The sequence below is a fragment of the Hyperoodon ampullatus genome (genome assembly GCF_949752795.1).
Source record: "Hyperoodon ampullatus genome assembly, chromosome: 2".
NCBI lineage: Eukaryota > Metazoa > Chordata > Mammalia > Artiodactyla > Ziphiidae > Hyperoodon > Hyperoodon ampullatus.
The window spans coordinates 77,715,572-77,739,023 of record NC_136915.1 but is presented as its reverse complement, the minus strand read 5'-3'; the positions used below and the strand labels follow the sequence as shown (position 1 = coordinate 77,739,023).

Here is a 23,452-nt window from a genome sequence, read left to right as displayed (position 1 = left end):
TCTAAAGATTCTTAACAACTTGAAAGGCAAGATTATGTTAAAAATATAAGCCGCAATCCCTGTTTGTCAGGCGTTTATAGCTAATACTTACATAAATTACAGTAAAGATAAGATGAAATGCAGGAGTCTAGTCACAAAACTGAACCATATAGAATATAGGTATTCATCAAATAAAGATTTCTCAATCATAAGTGGAGACAATATAATGATTTTTATTGCGGGGCATCTGCTAAAAATATTTCACATTTTTAAAAGGATACCATACTGAAGAGAATCAATATTCTCTTCAAAAATTCAAGAATGTGAAGAATGTAAAATTATAGGTAAGTTCGGTTGGTCCTTTCCCCCAAGAAACTTACAATCCACTGGGCTCAGCATATATATCCCTTAAAATGCTTTATCTCCTTGAGATAAAAAATTTGAGTTAGGAAGTGTCAGAAAATATTACGCATCCCCTACGTGGTATTTACCTGATCTTGCAGTGACATTACTGGATTATTTTTGGTAGTGTTGATGTGAAGAACATGGTATTTATTCTTTGCACATAGGTCATAGGCAATATTGGTAAAAGAGGTGCTTGCAGTTTTGGGGACTCTGTTATAAATGATCACCATGTCTTCTTCCTCATCTAAAGCTGCATCTTGCCGAGGGCTATCCATCGTATGTCGCTGCTCAATCTCTCGAACTTCATGTCTTGCAATAGCCCTTTCTGCAAAGAAAAACAGATTATGAACTTAGTTTTAAAAGACACTATAAGGAAGTTGTAAACACTGAAAATAATTTCCTATTCCTGGAACATAGTTTTCCTATTCAAGAACTGGGCTAAGAGCAGCTGAAAAAATGTTTTGAGGGCCAAAAGTTCAGAATTACCTCTGAAGGATAATACATATGCATATGAAGAATGAAAGAATAAACAGTCATCAAGTTTAGAACTCCACAGACCAGACAGTTCTTCAGTGTAGTTCAAAAGACACTTTTCATTCCAATAGAATTTCTACAGCCTGGACTAATTTTCAAACACATAAAGACAGAATGAATAGAATACTAAACTTCACAGTAAAAAATACACTTAGAAAATAAATAACTTATAATTTAGGCAATGATTTTGAAATTTATTACTTAGGATGTAGTTACTGCCTGCTTTATCAAAATGTAGCAGGACAGTGATTATATAAATGCTGGTGTGATTTTTAGGTAACAACAGTAGAAACAACACCATAATAAAACCTTTTTCTTTTTGGTGTTGCATTACAGATAAGTCCTGGTTATGTTTATTCCTTAAATTCCATGGTTCCTCTAATTCAAATCACTGTCCACCAAGCAGTTTGAAAAGCAGTAACATTTTGCTTTCGAAAACTTCAGCTTCAAATAAAGAAAGAAAAGGAGAAGAAATGAGGGGAAAAAATAACAAGATTGCAAGTTACTTTGCACAAAGACAACTGTTCACACACAGCATGCACCCTCCTACCACCAGATCTCTGTGCAAGCTGTCTTACCTGCCTTGAACTCTCATCCATTCTCCCTCAACCTCGACCCTACCTAGTGAACTCCTCAAACTTCACATTGAATTTAATCATCACTTGCAAGGGAAGCATCATCTAATCTCCCTAACTAGGTTAAATCACACACACACACACACACACACACACACACAAAATATGTGTACATACCTCATACTGCATGTCTCATACATAATTGCAATTTTACATTATATGTGTGTTAGCATCTACCTACCATACTGGTGACAATTTAGTAAAGTGACATGAAAAAGCAATGTGGTATAATTACAATAACAAGTTCAGGCTTCAAATATTGTCTGACTATGCATCTTAAATTTTGGTTCAGAAGATATGGCCACTATGTTAATACAGTATGCTCTGAGCTGAGGATTCACATTCAGAAGACTTGAATTAAAGTTTCAGGCTTGCTGCTTACTAGCAGTGTGCTTTCCAAAGCAGGAAGAGAAGCACATATATGCATACAAATGTATCCATTTTCATGGGGGAGAGTTAGTTGGGAATGTGGAGAAAAAGAGATGAGCTTAATGTTGAACATACTGTTGGATTGTCCGGGACACACAGGAGATAAAGATAATTGGGCACATAGGTCAAGTGCTGAGAATAAAGGTTCATGCAGAAGAAAGACATCTGGGAAAACCACAGGAATGGATGAAACTACCTAGATAATGTAGAATACATAGCATGGAAAGAGACAGTAATCTTAGAACAGAATCTTAGGAAATACCAACATTTAAGGGCCAAGAAAAAAAAGACAATGTATAGAAAAACACGAAGAAGAAATAGAAAGAAAAAGAAATCTGGACAGACTTTTAAGAAACATATACCACATGTTTAGAAAGCATAATATTTTTCAGATTGACAGTACTTTGCAAATGAATCTATAATCAAAGTAATGTATGCTGCTCAAGCATCTCCATAGGATATGGAAGCTGTCTCATTAAATTCAACATGTATTTATGGAGAGCCTAAGCATATTATATTCAATAATTTTAAAGGAATTTTATCTTCCAAACAACCTCAAACTGTCACCACAGTCCAAAACTATTATGGTATTATTACGTCCATACACCCTCCTTTTTCTACTAAGGGAAATAAAACAGTACTGTTGTCATTTAAGGGCTGACAGAAGTGTGAGAGGTTTCCTACAGCAGGCCAGACATACATGAAATTACCTATACTTTTAATGGCTACACCTACAACCAACAATGCTGAATTTACTTTCACTAGTTTTTTGAAATCAAGCATTTGGAAAAGAAACAATTTTGTTATTTTTTTAAAAGAAGTTATTATTTAGTCTATGGATTTTTTATTTTTTAAGGTGCTAAAACTCTAGCTGGAGCATGAAACTAGCATGTTTTTAAAATTAATCATTGTTCTTGGTTCACTATGTGTATTAAAGCATATGAACTGTATATTTCACACAATTTTAAAACGTTTCTTAAATTATGAAAAGATGCAAATTCAGGTAACTACTTTCCTCATTCAAATAATACATTTATATGCATTTTCTATTTTTCAAATGTTTTTACTTTGCTTAAGCAAACAAGATAATTACTAATGTAGTGTTATGCCTAAAACTACATAAAAAGATAAAAATAGTGTAGAGTATTAAGATAATTTTTGCTAGTAATATTAGTCTATAAAATCAAATCTCACTTAGTTGAAAAATAACAGTAACTACTGTTGATGGTGAACTACTATCTCTTTTCTCCTGTGACAATACTTAAAACCAGTAAGGATGTTTGCAATATGGCCATTTTCTTTACTTAGTAAGTACTCAATAGTTCCTTTTTTTTTTTTTTTTTTTAATCAAAGAAGCTCTTTACCTAGTTAGTATAACTTCTGAGACTCTCTTAAATCAGTGGGGAACTTTATTAGTTACAGCATATTTGGAGTACACTTAGAGAATGTAGGCAGCATATTTAAAATACTAAAGATGCATTTTGAAGTAATGCTTTTTTCATGTTTGAGTAATGAATTATAGAGAATCTGCTATGCAAGTTATTTCAGAACTACCACAAAATGTACAGCCTGCAAATAACATGGAGTGCAGTCTGAGTCATGATATTACAGGCAGGCCAAGCACAACTGGCACTAATATTCCAAACACTGAAGATGGACACTGAACTTCATGGCACTTCTAGTTCTTCTAGGCTCCGATTGAAGGTGGCATACATCTCAGTTCAGTGACCTTTCCACATGGCAGATTACCAACAAACACAAGTCTTTTAAAAGGCCATTCATAATAGCAATAATTACCTATTTCTGCATTGACAGGGCATTAAAGGCTTATTTATTGAAAGAACATAATGATCAAGCTAAGTATAAAACACTGCATTAAATATACCAACCTAAGTCTTACAAAGGATTAAAGTCACAAAGATGTATATATTAGACTACAGAAAAAAGAAAAATAACTGAAGAAAAGATTTTTTTAAAAATTGCAACATATTCTTTGACTAGTTTTTTTTTAACATTAAGGTCATTATTTGGGGAAACACCTTTTCTCTTTGAACATTTAAATAAATGTTCAATGTATTAAATAATTTAGAGAAATGTTTTGTATTCTGCACAAATTAAAGGACCCATGAATATAATCTTCTGCCCCCACCAAAGCTCAATTGTGCAATGGTCTCAGCAGAAAATAAACATTTTACAAATGTTCAAAATGTGTAGTATATCTGTATAGTGGGTAACATTTTAGGATTATAGGGATTAAAAAAAAAACGCAAATGGAAAGACCAGTAAATTGCCTTGCTTTCAAATACTGAAACTTCTGCATGTTAAAGTAAAAAATATATAATTAGATAATAGGTAATAAATAATAAATAAAAGGCAAAGAACATAAAGAAAAAAAAGACAAAATTTTTATTATATATAATTATAGAAAGAAAACATAGAAATTGACAATAACAATATTAAGATTTCAGTAGTTAATAAAGGTGGTTTCTAACAGATTTACACTACATACGTATAACAGAACAGAGCAAAAATATTCATTAGTGGCTCATAATGATATTTTGGGTCACAGACTTCTTGGAGAATATTATGAAAACTATGGACCCTGTCTCCAGTACGGGTGACTTGTGCATTTCAGGGCTTCCTCTTAGAGCCCAAATATCGGCAGGGGGCTCCATGACCCCAGTTTAATTACTTCTAAAAAAAAAATGGCTCTTGGACAGTAAGGCCTGATAGTAAACTGCCTAGAGGCATTAGTATGTATATTGAAAAAAGAGGTTACTCACAAGTAAGAATTTCAGGCAAAGAGAAATCACAGAGGAAACTGGCAGCATCTACTGAAAAAATGTCTATGGGGAGGGTGCCTTGGCACAAAACTTGACCTGATAGGACTCCCTGGCAAGTGTGCCTATTGCAGAGCTAGATAATTTGGGCTCTAAGAGCTTGGAGCCATCAAATATCTGAATTAAAGTGGATCCTTAGCACTTTCTAGGGATAAGTCCTGAGTTGTGTAAATCCCCAAATACTGTTCTGAAGTATAATTTATTCCCCATAAACTGTGTTTATAATGAGAAGTAGGAAGCAACAAAGTTGCACCAAAAGAAAGCTATTATAAGGTTAACTGATTCCTTTTGCAGCACCACTTACTGTGAATGTACTGTCTAGCGAGACACTATCTGATCCTCATGGAAGTAGCACTTTGTAATCATTATGAATTAAATAAATTGGTTGCCTGATTATATACATCACTTTCTTATGAATATTTTTAGCCTGAGTCAGTCTCCTTGAAGTCAATCACCATGGGGACTGACAAAATAAATTTCTATATGGATGACTAAAGGCTGGACTCCCAACACTGGCAAATGCTTTCTTGTGTGGTTTCCAGGCCGTCAACAAGGGTGCATGTGTTATCATTAAAACTTATAAGTATGTTTAAGTGGATCATCCTATAAAAAGGAGTTGAGAGCACCTTCCACTTCAAGGAAGATAGTGTAAACCTATGTTTTGCTATTCCTCCCATGAAGTACAACTAAAAACCCTGGACATTATATATAAGACAAACATAAGACTTAAAAGCTGGAGAGAAGAAAACAGACTACTTAGGGCCCTTGGGACCCAAGGAATGACACAGTGGTGAGTTCCCTAAGTTTTTTTAGCCTCATATATCCCAGACTTGGAGCAGTAGAAGCGAGCAACCGAGGAGCAGGCATAAACAAAAAGAAACCCAACAAAAGCCTGCTCTCTCTTGCCAAAGCACCAAGAGACAGTATAGTAAGACAGAAAACTTTAGATAATAATCACTCTACTTTAGTCAAACTCCTCAGAAAAAGACTGTGGTCCCACTTCCATTCGCACAGGCCCAGTGGGTAGCCTAGACTTCCACCCTCACAAGGGTGTGATCAGATGCCCAATATCCCTGATGGAGCGGTGCCAGGGAAGACGAAGTAGGAAGCCAGGACTTTCATCCCAGGCAGCGGGTAACAAGGCATGTCTGCAGTGTCAGGGAAGACCAAGCAAGGAATCAGAAAGCCTGCCTCCACGTGGCAGTGATGAGAGGCCCCCGCCCCTCCCCACTTGGTGGTGTCAGAGGAGAACTAGTGGAGAATCAGGACTTTCACCATCCCCCAGTATAAAGAGGCCACTCCCATGCCTGCCCAGCGGTAACAATGAGCTCACCAGGTGTTGATGGAGGCCAACAAGGGAACCTGGACTTCTATCACCACTTGGCAGTAACAAAGCAGCACCCCTTCCCTTGCCAGAGCACTACTGGAAAAAGTCAACTAAAACAGAAGGTTTAAATAAAATTCAGAGTCTCCACAGATATAGAGAACAAACTAGTGGCTAGCAGTGGAGAGAGGGAAAGGGGGAGGGGCAGTATAGGGGTAAGGGGGAAAAAAGAGTTCTTATATGAAATCATGTGTGTGAAACTTTTGAAAACCATAAAGCACTACAGAATTTAAAGAATCTTTCATTCAATTTAAAAGAAAAAAAAGATCCAGAGTCTCACAACATAATATAAAAACATCCAGGTTTCAATCAAATTGTACTCAACGTATCAAGAACCAAGAGGATCTCAAACTCAATGAATAGAGATAATCAAGAAACGACAATATCAAGGGTACAGAGATGTTAGAATTATCAAAGATTTAAAGCATTCATGATAAAAATGTTTTCATGAACAATTACAAATAAGCTTGAACCAAATGAAAAAATAGAAAGCCTCAGCAAATAAGCTCATTAATGAAATAGAATACATAAAGAAGAACTAATAGAAATTTTAGAACTCAAAAACAAAATAATCAAGATGAAAAGCTCAGTGAATAGAATCAATAGCAGAATGGAAAGGAAGGAGAGAAATTTAGTGAACTAGAATGTTGAATAAAAGAAATTACCCAATCAGAATAAAAATGAGAGAATATACTGGGAGGAAAAAAAGGAACAGAGCCTTGGGGAACTGTGGGATATAACAAAGGATCTAACATTGGTGTCACAGAGTCTTGGAAGGAAAGGGGAAAGAAAGCAGGGCTGAAAGAGTTCTCAAAGAAATCATGGCTGAAAACTTGACATTTGACAAGAGACATAAAGATTTAAGATGCTGAACAAACTCCAAATGAGATAAACCAAAGACATCCATAGCAAGATACATCATAATTAAGCTTCTGAAAACTAAAAATAAAGAAAAAATCTTGAAATTAGCCAGAGAAAATGAAGCCTACTATAGAAAAAACTGGAATAACAGCAGATTTCTCATCAGAAGTCATGGAGCCAGAACGAAGTGGCACAATGTTTTTCAGGTGGTTAAATAAAAGAATCCTATACCCAAAGAAAATCACCTTCAAGAATGAAGGGGAAAATAAGATATTCTTATACAAAAGAAAGCTACAGTAATTTACTGCCACTAGATCTACCCTAAGATTGATTAAAGGAAGTTCTCTAGACAGGAAAAAAAAAAAGACAAAAGAAGAAATCTTAAAACACCAGAAAAAAAAAAGGAAAGAATAAACACATGGGTAAATACAATAAACATTCCTTCCCTTCAAGTTTTCAAAAATATGTTTGACAGACAAAGCAAAAATTGTAACATGATGTGATGTGATTTTAAATGTATGCAGAGTAAATATTTAATACAATTATACTGTAAGTGGCAGATAGTAAAGGGATGTAAATGAAAGTAAAGTTTCTGTACTTCACTTGAATTGGTAAACCGATGACACCAGTAAACTGTGAAAAGTGATATTTATATGACATAATACATAAAGCAACCATGTAAAAAGCTATACAAAGACATTAAACTCAAAAACACTATGGATAAATCAAAAGGTAATTTTTAATATAAAAGTAATTCACAGGAATGCAGAAAAAAGAAAAGAGAAAAACAGAAAACAAAAGAAGTATCAAGGGAAATAAAAAAATACATTGAAGTGAATGAAAATGAAAATAAAGCAAGAGGAATTCCCAAGATGGCAGAGTACAAAGACCCTAAGCCTACCTTCCCTCATGAGCACGTCAAAATTACAACTATTTACAGAACAACTATTGATGGAAAAGACCAGAACCTCCCAGAAAAGATCTTCTACAACTAAAGGTATAAAGAAGGAACCAAAATGAGATGGACAGGAGAGGTGGAGTTGTGGTATAGTCAAGGCCCATACCCTTGGGTTGGGTGACCCACAAATGGGAGAATTATTACAACTGCAGAGGTTATCCCCAAGGAATGAGGGGTCTGAGCCCCACAATGGGCTTTGCAGCCCAGGGGTCCTGTACCAGGAAGATGAGCCCCCAGAGCATCTGACTTTTAAGACCAGTGGTGCTTACTTTCTGGAGACCCAGAGGACTGTAGGAAATAGAGACTCCGCTCTGAAAGGACACATACAAAATCTCACCTGCTCCGGGACCCAGGGCAGAAGCAGTAAATTGAAAGGAACCTGGGTCAGACCCACCTGCTGATCTTGGAGAGTCTCCAAGAGAGATAGAAGGCAACTGGAGATCACCCTGGGGCAAAGACACTGGTGGCAGCCATTTTGGGGAGCTTGTTCTACCATGTGGACACTGGTGTTAACAAGAGCCATTCTGGAATCCTCCCTCTAGCTTATTAATGTCAGGACCCAGCTTCCCCCACCCCCACCCACCAGTACTGGGACTCCTCAGGCCAAGCAACTAACTAGGTGGGGACACAGCCCCACCCACCAGCAGACAGGGTACCTTAACACCCATGAGCCCACAGCAGCCCCTGGACACGGCCCTACCCACCAGAGGGCCCAGGGCCCAGCTGCACACACCAGTGTGCAGGCACTAGACCCAGAACTCCCAGAGCCCTGCAGCCAGAGACACAGGAAACCAGCTCTGCCCACCAGTAGGCAGACAATAGCCCCAGAATCCCCTGAGACTCAGCCCCACCCACCAGCGAGCCTGCTCTAGTCACTGGACCCGCCTCATTTATCCTTCTTAAACTATCCCAAGAAACTGCAGAGGAAGGAATGCTTCCAAACTCACTCTATGAGGCCAACATCACCCTGATACCAAAACCAGACAAATATACCACAAAAAAGAAAATTATAGGCCAATATCACTGATGAACATAGATGCAAAAATCCTCAACAAAATATTGGCAAGCTGAATACAAAAATACATTAAAAGGATCATACATCATAATCAAATGGAATTTATATCAGGGATGCAAGGATGGTTCAATAGCCACAAATGAATTAATATGATACACAACATTAACAAATTGAAGAACAAAAACCATCTGATGATCTCAATAGATGCAGAAAAAGCTTTTGACAAAATTCAACATCCATTTATGATTAAAAAAACTCTCCAGAAAGTAGATATAGAGGGAACATACCTCAACATAATAAAGGCCATATATGATAAGCCCAAAACTAACATCATACGCAATGGTGAAAAGCTGAAAGCGTTTCCTCTCACATTAGGAACAAGACAAGGATGCCCACTCTCTGCACTTTTATTCAACATCGTGTTGAAAGTCCTAGCCACAGCAACCAGACAAGAAAAAGAAATAAAATGAATTCAAATTGGGAAGGAAAAAATAACACTGTCATTCATTGCAGATGACATGATACTATACATAGAAAATCCTAAAGATGCTACCAAAAAACTACTTGAGCTCATTAATGAATTCAGTAAAGTTGCAGAATACAAAATTAATATACAGAAATCTGTTGCATTTCTATACAACATGAACTATCAGAAAGAAAAATTTAAAGAAACAATCCCACTTACAATTACATTGAAAAGAATAAACTACTTAGGAATAACCTTATATAAGGAGGTAAAAGACCTGTGACCCCATGTGCAACGACTTTTCTAGACCCTTGTAGATACATGTTTTACATATACATTATGTTTGGGCATTAATTATACACTGATTATTAACATAAATGAAAATGTATTGCAAAATAGAAATAAAACTTTCTTTCCAAATTTCATCTCACTAATGAATTATTACTAAAAATATACTGGTTAATGCTCTTAAGAGGATCTATTAGGTAAGAATATTAAAGTAGCTGTTAAATATCCCATTGATCCAATAACCACCAATATAATTCTTTTCTTTTTATTGCTAAGGTTACTAAGTTAAAGGAATATGCATTATATTTTACGTAATATACTTTTCAAACTTGATTACAGTTTTGTACAGTTATTACACAAATTTTAAAACGTGAAATTCTTATAACAGCCTTCCTTTGTTACCAATCTGAGAAATGTATTCATCACCTATATGAAATAATAATATTGCTAATAGCTAACAGTGAGTTCTCACTGTGTATTTTAAATGTATCTTCTATTATATGCATGCTCTGTGTTCAGCGTTTTATACGCATTATCTCAAGTTTTGATTTTTAAAACAACCCTAAGAGGCACTATTATTATTCTCATCTAAATGAGGAAACTGAGTCTCAAAGAAGTTAAATGATCACCAGCTGAATACTAAGGTCAGGATACTGTCCAAGGTCAATCTGACTCCAGAGCCTGTGCACCACTTTATACTTGTCAACTGAGATTTAGTCCGCTTCTATATGAGGAAGGAGTAGAGCTGCACAGTTAAATACGGCATGATGATATTATAGAAGTACCTTTTTTTTTTGCTAGTACCTGTTTTTAAAATACAGAGTATTATAGTTAAAAATCATAGGTGAGCTGACTTTAAGACTTCATTCTTTACATATCTCAATCACTTGAAATGAATACTCTGATAGAAAATGGGAATTCCAACCAATATACTTTTCCCTTGTCTCAGGCTTTACCAAGATAAGACATCTCAAAACATCCCTCACACCTTTTTTATCAATACATACTTCTCAAGTAATCTATTCGTATTTTAAATTTCCATCATACAAAATCAAACAAATGCCATTGTAATAAATGCCATAACAGAGAGCAAAACACTTTTGAAGCCAAGAATTGGGGTAAAAAACTTATGGAGAAAGATACACTGGATAAACTGAGCCTTGAAAAGATGGGGCTGGGTTTCAAAATATGGAGATGGGTCATTGGGGAAGCCATGAAAGCCTGCAGAGTGACTAAGCTGATAAATAACAAATACACTAGTATAATTTGATTATAAAATTATTTAACAACAGTAGTGTGAAACAGCTAAAAAAATCTATGACAATTGTAGCTATACTGATAAGCATATAATTATCATAGTAATAACTGTTCCACTTATTGAGCCTTTATTATGGGCCAGAAGCAATGCTGCTGTGTGTTTAAACATATATTATTTCATTTAATTCCTATAGTAACCCTACACCTATTACCTATAAGGTAATAATATGGAAATATAGACTCAGATTAGTTACAGAGTTTTTAGGAACAAAGTCAGAATCCAAACCGTCAATCTGATACCAAAGTGTATATTCCTAACCAAAACATAGTAATTACTGTTTTAAACCACTGGAAGGCACAGTTCCTAGGAAATCTATATTTGTCACACAGGGAATATTATGTATCATTTCTGGCATACACACAGAATAGAATACATTCAGAATGGGAATGAGCTGGATGGACCATGCCACACAAAGAACTGCTTTAAAAAACCCAGTGCACGTAGCTAGAGGAGAAATTCCATAAAAGTACTAAAAGTTATCTTGAAATATTTGAAAAGTTATTGTGAAAAGGAGGCACCCTTTCTATAGAATTACTCCAGAAGACAAGATAGACTATGGCTCAAGAGAGAACGGGCTTTTAAATAATTAGTAGTGCGAAGAAAAGATATATGCAGTTTAGGGGGAGGTAAGCTATCAGTCTCTATAGAGATACTCATCTAGAGGCTGCAATGAGGACCCACCAAAAGATGATGTAGAAAGGATTTCTGCACTGATGAGAGCTGAAGCCACAGGGCCTCTGGGGTCAGTTACCACTAGGTAAATTCTGTAAAGCTATGATATCAATTTCTCTGCTAGCGTATAGATTGTTTTGAAGGATTCTCTCCACCTAGCCTCTAACAATGTAGGAAAGAGCAGAAATAAAGACAGAAGCAGGCCGGTGACAATTAAGCAAGAACAGGGCGTGGAATGCTTACATACTCTTCCCATAATCCTGTCTTATTCAGTGACACACAGGTATATCTTGTTTACCTTGAGAAAGACAAAGAATATATCTCTTATGATTACAGCAAAAATTCAAATAATGAGCAGATTCATACTGTACTATGTAGCTTTAAGTAATGAGAATGTTGTGATAATTTATAATGAAGTTCTTCACACTGGATTCATTAACTAATTCCATAAACACTTACTGAGAATCTATTAATTTATAGTTATTGCGCCATGTCCTGGAGATAAGTCTAATCTTGGAGAGTTTGGTGGCATGGCATTATAATAAAATTTTATACGATGCAGTGGAGGTCCCGTAAATGGGATAGTTAGGAAAGGACTCAGAGGAGATGATTGAGAAAGAAAGTATCTTCTGAGTAGAAAAAGAAAGTCATTCTAGGCAGAGGGGAAAGCCTGAGCAAAACCCTTGGAGGCATAATACTGCATGGTGCATTTATTTATTGATTGATTTATTATTTTTTAACATCTTTATTGGAGTATACTTGCTTTAAAATGACGTGTTAGTTTCTGCTTTATAACAAAGTGAATCAGCTATACATATACATACATCTCCATATCTCTTCCTTCTTGAGTCTCCCTCCTTCCCACTCTCCCTATCCCCCCCACCTAGGTGGTCACAAAGCACCGAGCTGATCTCCCTGTGCTTGCACGGTGCATTTAGACCCTAAATGTGGTTCTTGATAAGCTCAGAATATGACAGAATGGGTAAGGGCAAAGTAAAACATGAGGCAGACAAGTGGGTAGAGGCTGAGACACAGCGTCTTAATCATCATACTGGGATATGAACTGTATCTTGTAAGTCAGTGGTTCTCAAACTTATTAGTCTCAGAACCTCTCTCTTTATACACTTAAAAATTAGGGACTCCAAAGAGCTTTCATTCATGTGGGTTATATCTACCAATGTCATATTAGAAATGAAAACTGTAACACTTAAAAAATATTTAATTGATTCAAAAATAATAATATAATAAAACATGTTAGCATAAATGACAGTTTTGTGAAAATACTATTTTCACAAAGAAAATTTAGTAAAAAGAATAACTTTTTAACATTTTTGCATATATTTCTAAATGTCTTGCTTAATGGAAGTTAACTGGATTCTCATAACTGTTTTCCATTCAAAATGTTACCATATATTATTTGGGCTGGAGTCTATGAAGAAATCAGACTTACACAGATTTTATACAGATGCACAGTTGGAAAAAGGAATATTTTAATAATCTTTTCACATAAGTTTTTTACACTACACTAAAACTCAATAAGTGTTATTTCTTAAAGGCTAGTTGTAATATGATATATAATATAAAACGATATTAGTAAACATTTTATACATTGTTACATTGATCTATCTTGTACCATCATTTGAAAAATACTAGTTTATGAAGTTTAGCAGATCCTCCAAATGTTAACATGTTTAATTATACAATTCCAAAAAAAAAATCACATTCATTATATCATCACCAATCTCATCAAAATAGTCTTTTCAATATTGGTAACAAATACAAGTTTTCTCAGATTCTCTAATTGGCAACACATATTATCAGTTGTTTTCCTCTATGTGACATATTCATTTTGTTTATTTCTGAGAAAATGTCTGCAAACTACCCAAGACTGAATAAATGGAACAGTTTATCTGTTGGCCATTCTTTCAAGTTAAAACAGTGTTCTATGTGGAAAAGTGGCTTATTGGGCTTGCAACTCAAACAACACAAGTGCTTTTCCTCAAAACAACTGTTGTACTTTGGTTTGCAGAAGCACTTGATGTACTTTCCATTTTTTCACAGAATATTAAAAAGACATCACTAAATAGTCAAGACTTAATAAAGCTAATTGATTTGCCTGCTTTATAAAGGACATTCTCATATGAAAATAGTGTTTTTGTTTTCTTTTGCTTTTTGGTAACTGTGAGTGCAAGGTGGTAAAGTATATAATGATACAATGATACAAATATCAGAATGGCATTAATGGAGAATGAGGTACTGGGCGAACATATGGGATCAAGACCAAGTGAAAAACAAGTTATTATGTAACTCTGATTCCATATACATCCACAGGTTTGTTGTGAGGGAAACTTGGATCATCAGTTTTCGGACATAGTGAGTTTTAAGATGCCTATGGAACATCCAGGTAGTAATATATAAGTTGCTGAAGACATACATCTCAGGAAAAAGTCCTGAACTAAAGATAGAAATTTAGGAATCATAACACAAAGGCAGCAGCTGATGTCAAAGGAGTGAATGAGATCATGAAGGCAAACTACAGAGTTAAAAATCAAGAACATCGAAACAGGATTTTGAGACCACCATCCTTTGATCTAAAGATCTCTTTTACCTATAACACATGTGCAATAGAACCAAAAACAATTCTGCAATACACTGCAAGATCATGAACTTACCTACTAATGAACATTTTAGGTGTTTTTTTTTGGCCACGTTGTCCATTTTTAAATACCCATATTTAGTACACTTCAACATGTAAAGCAGTTGTAAGACATATATATCCTTCCTTCACATCTTACTGATATGCCTTTGGAATGCTTTTGTTTTTAAAAGTTAATTTGTATTGGAGTATAGTTGATTTACAATGTTGTGTCAGTTTCAGGTATACAGCAAAGTGAACCATTTATACATATACATGTATCTACTCTTTTTTAGATTCTTTTCCCATATAGATCATTACAGAGTATTGAGTAGAATTGCCTGTACTATACGGTAGGTTTTACTAGTTATCTATTTTATATATAGTAGTGTGTATATGTTAATCCCAGTTTCCCAATTTATCCCTCTCCCCCTTTCCCCCTTTGGAATGCTTCTTGAGAGCTTGATGAGTTTTGTAATTTACAAAGCACATATTTGAGCCTTACTACTATAGAATACATTTAACTAAAATAAATCTCTGCTAGAATTCTTCTCTAAAGTAAAAATGAAGATGTGTTAATGTAGAAGATGTGAAGAAGGTAGAAGGTTATTCACAGAAGAGACTTAAAAATTGTTCTTAAAATGTAAACACCAGAGGAAAAATACAATAAGCAGGACTAATTATACGTAAGCTTTGTAATCCAGCTAAGACATTAATTTTGATATTAAACTGGCAGGAAGATTCAGAGACTTCCTCAACTTTTAACAGAGGTTCAAACTGCCATTAAAATATATGTGCTTTGGGCTTCCCTGGTGGCGCAGTGGTTGAGGGTCCGCCTGCCGATGCAGAGGACACAGGTTCGTGCCCGGGTCTGGGAAGATCCCACATGCCGCGGAGCGGCTGGGCCTGTGAGCCATGGCCGCTGAGCCTGCCCGTCTGGAGCCTGTGCTCCGCAACGGGAGAGGCCACAACAGGGAGAGGCCCACGTATTGCAAAAAAAAAAAAAAAAAAAAAAGATGTGCTTTGATTGTTGAAATAAATACCATATCAAAAAGATTAAAGCATTTTCAAAATCAAAAAAGAAATGCCAATATTTTCTGCAAAGCTGAATTATTTTCACACTTCAACAACTGCACCTAGTGCTCCGTTGACTAGTAAGCAAAAAGAATATGGAGTAACTATGAATCAACTCCAGCTGGGTTTGGAGATCATTAACTAAAACCTATGCAGCAGCTGTTTGAAAATGAGAATTACTGATGCTGAAAACTTGCCATTACTTCACTGGAGCTTGATATATGCCATATTCTAGAGCAGTGGTTTTCAATTTGAGCATGCATCAGAATGACTTGCAGAGTTTGTTGAAATACAGATTCCTGACTTCCCACCTTCTCCAGTTGTTAATTCAGGGTCCAATAATTTTCTATCAAGTTCCCAGGTGATGCTGACATGATAGTCCGGGAACACTTTGAGAATGAGTATTCTAGAGAATATTTCTATTGGTTTATTAACAAGATAGGCAGAGAATATTCTCTTTTCTAGGTAACTAATTAATTAGTATCCCTATTAATTTGGAATTTACAGTAATTTTAAATATAGTTTAGATAGGTAGAAAACAATGCTACTCAATTTCTTGATATAAACTAGTTGTGAGAGGGTTCTACTCAAGACATACATTACCCTTTAACTCATGGCACTGATTCTGCTGGGCTAGGTGGGTGTGCCATTGCCTTCATGGCTCTCTACCAACCATTCTCCTAAGGGTGGCAGTTCCTCCTTCAAGGATGCTATAACCATCATTATAGATGCACAAATGAAATGTTTAAATTGTTCTTGAGAATAAACTGTTATGTAACTCTTTGATATGCAGCATTTATTAATTCTGACTGACCTTCACTGCTTCCTACCCTTTTAGTCTGATACCATTACTTTTGGATACAACCACTAATTCAAGAACCATAGGTATTCATTTTGCAGCATTCTACTGTGCATGAAGAAATTCTGATCAGACTACAGTTTCCAGTATTAACTTGCAAAAATATTAATTAAGTTCAGGTACAATACACATTACCCATTGTCAAGACTGAAAAAAATTTAACAGTAATTTTTGTGTTTTGGAGTTTTATATCTTCTGAGAAACTGTGTTACATTATAGCTTTTTAGTTGGATTCATGCTTTTCATGGGTCTTTAAAAATTAGTTACAGGTTTTAAGATTATAGAGAAGTTCATCTTTAAATGCCAATTTCCAAAATTCTTCTTTTTTGCATTATGTCTTAAGTAACAAAAAACAGTCATTATCCAGCAACCTGTTAACTATAATTCTTTTTTTCCCCATTTATACACTCATTTATTTATTTACTTGTTTATTTAAACATCTTTATTGGAGTATAATTGCTTTACAATGTTGTGTTAGTTTCTGCTGTATTCCACGTGCCCATAGTGTAATGATGATTGGTATTCTCAGTAATGATCTGAGATACAGGACAGTTCTAGACAGTAATATCAATCGATAGACTAACATTTGATCACTTGGATCTTAAGTGTGTTTTACTGTATTTTAATTATGTGAAGCACTGATAATCCAAGTATCATATAGATAAAATTCTCAATTAAGTAGAACATTCTTTACCTTGCCAACAACTCAACATTTACTACACAATACTGTTAATGGTCATTTTAATATGTACTTTAAAATAAGTTATTGTAAAACAATCTGCACCTATCCAATATTAGTTTTCCAGTTCACTAATGTGGGGGAGGGGTTTATTTTCCTATGCCAAAAATAAAACTATATTCATTATGTAAAGGTATGAGCTGATGAAATTAATGGAGATGAGGCAACACACACAAGTACTCAAAACTGTTTATTCTATAACCTTGTTAATCTATTTCAAGCAGGTAACAAAAATAAGTACATTCTAATTCCACACTGGGATCAGTGAAATTGTAGAAATCTGAAAAATCACAGTAGATTTAATGTGACTTTTTTTAAATGGGGAAAGGGGGTAGCACAAGTTTTTAAAAAGCTACCTTCTTTTTCAAAAAGAATGGTGATGACCATTACCCAGCATAGAGTAGGTATGAAATAAATTTGCTTAATGAAAACAATATGGTATTACTAAATTAATGCATACAGAAGATAGAGTTCCTCACTGAGCAATCCAAGAAAGAACTATTCTAAAAAAGAAATGAATGTGTGATATGATTTGAGCCCTACTAACCTAGGAATCAGTGTCACACATGGCATGGTCAAAGCTTACCCTCAGAGTTTTTTTCCTCTAATGGTGCCAAGACTGTGTGAGAGAAGATAAGGAGCAGAGAAGTTGAAGATTAAAGGAGTCAAATAACAAGTAGAACCATGATTTCCAAGTTGAGATGAATCCACAAGTCATAAGGAGAGTTATGTTATCTTAAAATAGATTCTAGGGACTTCCCTGGTGGTGCAGTGGTTAAGAATCTGCTTGCCAATGCAGGGGACACGGGTTCAAGCCCTGGTCCGGGAAGATCCCACATGCCGCAGAGCAACTAAGCCCGTGCACCACAACTACTGAGCCTGCGCTCTAGAGCCCACTAGCCACAACTACTAAGACAGTGTGTCACAACTATTGAAGCCCACACAGCTAGAGCCTGTGCTCTGCAACAAAGAAGCCACTGCAGTGAGAAGCCCGCGCACCACAACGAAGAGCAGCCCCTGCTCGTCGCAACTAGAGAAAGCCCGCACGCAGCAACGAAGACCCAACACAGCCAAAAATAAATAAATAAATACATTAAAAAAAAAAAAAGATTCTAGGGCATAATAGATTCTGAAGGTCTGGGAAAGTACTATGAATGAGTATTTTTCAAAAGCTCCCAAGGTGATATGAGTCTGAGTGACCTGAAAACTGTACCAAATGGAGACAAGGCATACTAGAACAACACTGGAACCTAGCAAATACATTTTTGTTAACTCTGGTTTATGACCCTAGAGGTATCATTCTCCATTTCATACATAACTAAGATATTATGGAAGAATTCTGCATAGCATAATTTCTCATCTTTGGAGGCCACTGTATTTCTTATTGAGTTCCAGTTTGTTTCTCCATTTTGGCTTTTTTTTTTTTTTTTTTTTTTTTTAGTGGGTTAAGATAAACTGGAAATAATAAGTCTAAATAAAACAAAGTGGTTTTAAGGAAAATTAAAATTTAGGAACAAGGTTACCTAATGAGATGTAACAATTATTCTAATTCTTAAATCATTTATAATTACAAAAATTGATATTTGCACATTAAGAGTAAATGTGCACACAACCCAATGAAAAGACAGAGATTGTCAAACTGGACAAAAAAAGGAAGATTCAACTATATCCTGCCTACAAGAAACTCACTTTAAGATGACAGGAATAAATGAGCTAAAAAGATGGAAAAAATGTATCATGTTAACAAAATTCAAAAGAAAACTAGAGTGACCATGTTAATAACAAAATGGATTTCAGAGCAAAAAATATTTCTAGGGATAAAAAAGGTTATTTCATAATAATAAAGGAGTCAATGGAATAACAATCCTAACTATCTGTGCATCTAAGAGAGTTTCAAACCACACAAAAAACTAAAAATAAAATAGACAAATCCACAAGTAAAATCAGTGATTTCATCATTATTCTCTCAATAACTAATTGAATACATAGCCAGAAAATCAGTAAAGATATAGAAAACTTGAACAATACTATCAATTAATTGGCCAATTGGCTTTTATAGACTAATAGAGAATACAGATACATACTCTTTCAAGTGCACCTGAAACTTTATGAATCATAAAACAAGGCTCAATAAATTTGAAAGATTCAAATCATACAAAGTACCTTCCCTGACTACACCAGAATTAAATGATCAATAACAGAAAAGACATTTTAAAAGCCCACAAATATTTGGACTAAATAATATGCTTCAAGTAACCCACAGGACAAAGGAAAAGCCTAAAAGGAAATTAGAAAAGCATTTTGAACCTAACAAAAATGAAACATACCAAAATTTGTAAGATGTACCTAAAGCAGTGCTTAGAGGAAAACTAATACCATGATATGATTATATTAGAAAAGAAGGAAGATCTAATATCAATGGATTAAGCTCCACCCTAAGAAAACAGAAAAAGAGTAAACAAAAGCAGAAATCATTGAAATAGAAAACAGAAAAACAATACAGAAAAATCAATAAAACCAAAGCTGGGTCATATTGAGTAAATCTATTGATTGAATAAATACAATAAAAATTGATAAACCTCTAGTTAGACTAATACAGAAAAAAGAGAAAAGACACAAATTATGAATATCAGGAATAAGGAGAAGGCAGTATAGAAAATGAGGGAATATTATATAAACAACTCTGTGCCAATACATTTGACAACTTAGAAAAATGGCCTAATCCCTTGAAAATCAAAACTTAACAAAGCTCACTCAAGAATAGATAACTAAACTGAATAACCTTTTACCTACTAAAGAAATTAAATTCATAGATAAAAACCTTCCCACAAAACAAAGTAACAAAACTTCCCTCAGATAAAACAATAGGCCCAGGTGGCTTCCCTAGGAAATTTTACCAAACATTAAAGAAAAACACCAATTGACACACACTCTTAAAGAAAACTGAGGAGAACACTTCCCAGCCTATTCTATGAAGCCAGCATTACTCTGATATCAAAATGAGACATATTACAACACTAGAGACCAAATCCCTTATGAACATAGAGGCAAAAATTAACAAAATTTAGTGAAGTGAACACAATATATATAGGATAATTATCATCCATATAGTTTTTCCCAGAAACATATGGTCGGTTTAACATTCAAGTCAATGAAATTCACCATATTAACCATCTAAAAAAGAAAAACCATGTAATCATCTTAATATACACAGAGAAAGCATTCGACAAAATCCAACATCCATTCATGATAAAAATCTCAGCAAACTAGGAATAGGAGAAAATTCCTCAAACTGATAAAAGAGTATCTTTAAAAAAAAACAACACAGTTAACATCATACTTTATTGAAAGACTGCATATTTTCACCTGAAGATTGGAAATCAGGTGATGTTTTGTGCAACATCTCTCACCACTTTTGTGCAACACTGTCCTAGAAACTCCAGTCAGTTCAGTAAGGTAAGAGAAAGTAAACTAATGAATAAAGGCATATAGAGTAGGGAGCAAGAAGTAAAACTGTCTTTTATCACAGACAGCATGATTGTGTAGAAATTCCTAAGTCTACAGAAAAGCTATTGGAGTTAATAAGTGAGTTTAAGCAAGACTGCAGAATACAAAAATCAATATACACAAATTAACTTATTTCTATATACTAATAATCAGAAATTTTAGAAATTTAAATACCATTTGAAATAGTATTTTAACAAGGATAAATTCTCAAAAAGATATGCAAGACCTCTACAGTAAAAATTATAAACCATTACTGAGAAAAATTAAATAAGACCTAGAGAAGTATACATACCATGTTCACCATTTAAAGACTATTGTTAAGATGTCAATTTTCCCCAAATGTATACATAAATGTCATGCGATTCCAATCAAAACCCAGCAGACTTTTTGGTATAAATATCTGGTATAATTCTAAAACCTATCTACAAGTACAAATGATCTAAAATAGCCAAAACAATTTTAATAAAGAACAGAACTGGAGGACCTATACTACTTCATCTCAAGACTTATAACCAAGTTACAGTAATCAAGATAGTGTGATATTGGTATAAAGACAGACATCAAAATCAAAGGAACAGAACAGTGAATCCAGAAATACAACCACACATATATGATCAATTGATTTTTAACAAAGTTTGCATGGCAATTTAATAGAAGAACTGATCACTTTTTTTAAAAAAAAGGTATAGGAAGAACTTGATAGCCATATATTTTTTAAAATTAAAAAGAACCTTCCTTCTTACTCTATATCATATACAAAAATGAATTCAAAATGGATCATAGACCTAAGTGTAGGAACTAAAATAATAAAACTTCTAGAAGAAACATAATTCTAGTAATCCTGGGTTTGGCAAAGATTTCTTGAAAACAACACAAGAACTACAAAAGCAAAAATCAATACATTCAACTTCACTGAAATGAAAAGACACAAAAATCAAAAAGAAAGCCACAGAATGGGAGATCATATTTGCAAAATATATGGCCAAGAAAATATCTGCACCTAGTATATAGAGAAAATCAATATAATTTTTTTAATGGACAAAAGATTTGGACACTTTCCAAAAAAAGATACAGAAGGCAGATAAGAATGTGAAAAGATGTTCAAAATTCTTAGTCATTAGGGAAAAGAAAATTAAAAGCACAATGAGATACCGCACATACTTACAGAATGGCAAAAATTAAAGACTGACCATATGACACTTCCACAAGGATGTGAAGGAACTGGAATTCTCATGAACTGCTGGTGGGAATATAAAAGAGGACCACCACTCTAGAAAAGTTTGACAGTTTCTTAAAAAGTTAAACATACATCTAATAATAAAACCCAGTCATTCCACTCCTGGGTATTTACCCAAGAAAAATAAATAAGACACATATCCACTTAAGTCTTGTGCCCAAACATTCACTTTTATTTTTAACAGCCCCAAATAGGAAACACCAATATGTCCATCAGCAAGTAAATGACTAAACAAATGGAGGTATATTTATACAATGGATTACTACTCAATAAAAGGAAAGACCTGTTCATATATATATACCATGTATGAATCTCAAAATCATCACACTAAGAAACCAGACTCTGACTCTCTCCCCCTCAAAGAGTATACACCGTGCAATATATAGAGTAATGAACCACAAAGGTGCTAGTTTCATAAAGTTCAGCCAACTGTTTGTTCCCAAACTGGTTTACACTAGTTATATTTAATAGTGTAATTGCATAAATCAATGATACATGAATACCAGAAGTAAGAGGGTTGCTGCTTTTGTAAAAATCAAATTGGAAGATTGGGAAGACCCAGTAAAAATTGTTCTTGGATCAGATATGGACAAAACAACCCAAAAGACTTGAAGAAAAAAATCTGGAGATCTAGATTGCTTTGCAAAGGTCTTAATTTTCTTTGTTACATTTTAAAGAAGCCCAAAGTGAATACAGATTAAGTATTATGGGTGGGCTTTCTAAAACTCTTATAGGTAGACACATCCTTAAGGAAAAGAATTATTTTACACTTTTGATATGTGCATGAGTGAATGCACACATATATTTTGACTTAAAATATTTAAGGTACAATTCCCACATGCATCAAACAACAAAACAGGAGCTTAATCCCATTGAATAAGAAGGATTCCTAGGGTCTTTTGAATTCACTTTTTTTTTTCTAATGTAAAAGCTAATAAACTCCTGGAAAAGATGGATTTACAGAACCAGAAAGAAGAGGAAAAATAACATATAATCTCACCATCCAAATGTAACCACTGGGAATATCTGGGAATATTTCTTTACTGTTTTTTTTTTCCCTACACTTTTTAAGAACAGTTATCATAATGAGAACACTTTTGTATATTGCCTTTTCCCCTTAACTTTACAAACTTGCTAGTTCTCCCGTATTATTGAAAACATTTTTTTTTGAATAGTTGCAGCTGGTACAGGCTTTTAAAAGTACAAAAGCCAAGCATATACATATTGATGTCTATACTGAGGTACAAAAAATGTCATTCATTTCCCTTCTTGAATTGAAAAGTAGGAATCAAAGATAATATGGATTAAGAAGAGCTAAAAATTGGATTCCCGATGAAGACATCATAGGCAATAAATAATTGCTACCTTCCTTAAAAAAAAGGCCCGACCTATTATTTCTCCCCTTTAGTCTCATTTATTATCTCAGTTTATTCAAATCTTTAAGAATAGCTTCTCAGAGAGACTAAGACAACCAGAAAATTGCTGCTAACTCAAATAACAACCTGTGGTAATTATCAAAGTACTTCACACTTCAAAGGAGAACAGTAAAACCAATTACCTATGTGGAGTTTTTTATATGGAGTTTCAAAAACATCATTCGCTTGTGTACGACAGAAG

The 23,452-nt window shown here is 34.5% G+C and overlaps 1 protein-coding gene across 2 annotated transcripts in view; it reads right to left on the bottom strand.

Moving 5' to 3' along the window:
* The window catches only part of HS2ST1 (heparan sulfate 2-O-sulfotransferase 1), a gene marked incomplete at both ends in the record, with an annotated part of 188,501 nt that overhangs the window by 37,954 nt on the left and 127,095 nt on the right, over positions 1–23,452 (bottom strand). For both annotated transcript variants that reach the window (XM_079697448.1, XM_079697449.1), the window contains one exon: positions 471–709. In XM_079697448.1, the coding sequence (XP_079553574.1) occupies positions 471–709 (239 nt within the window). The remainder of the gene's footprint in view (positions 1–470; positions 710–23,452) is intronic.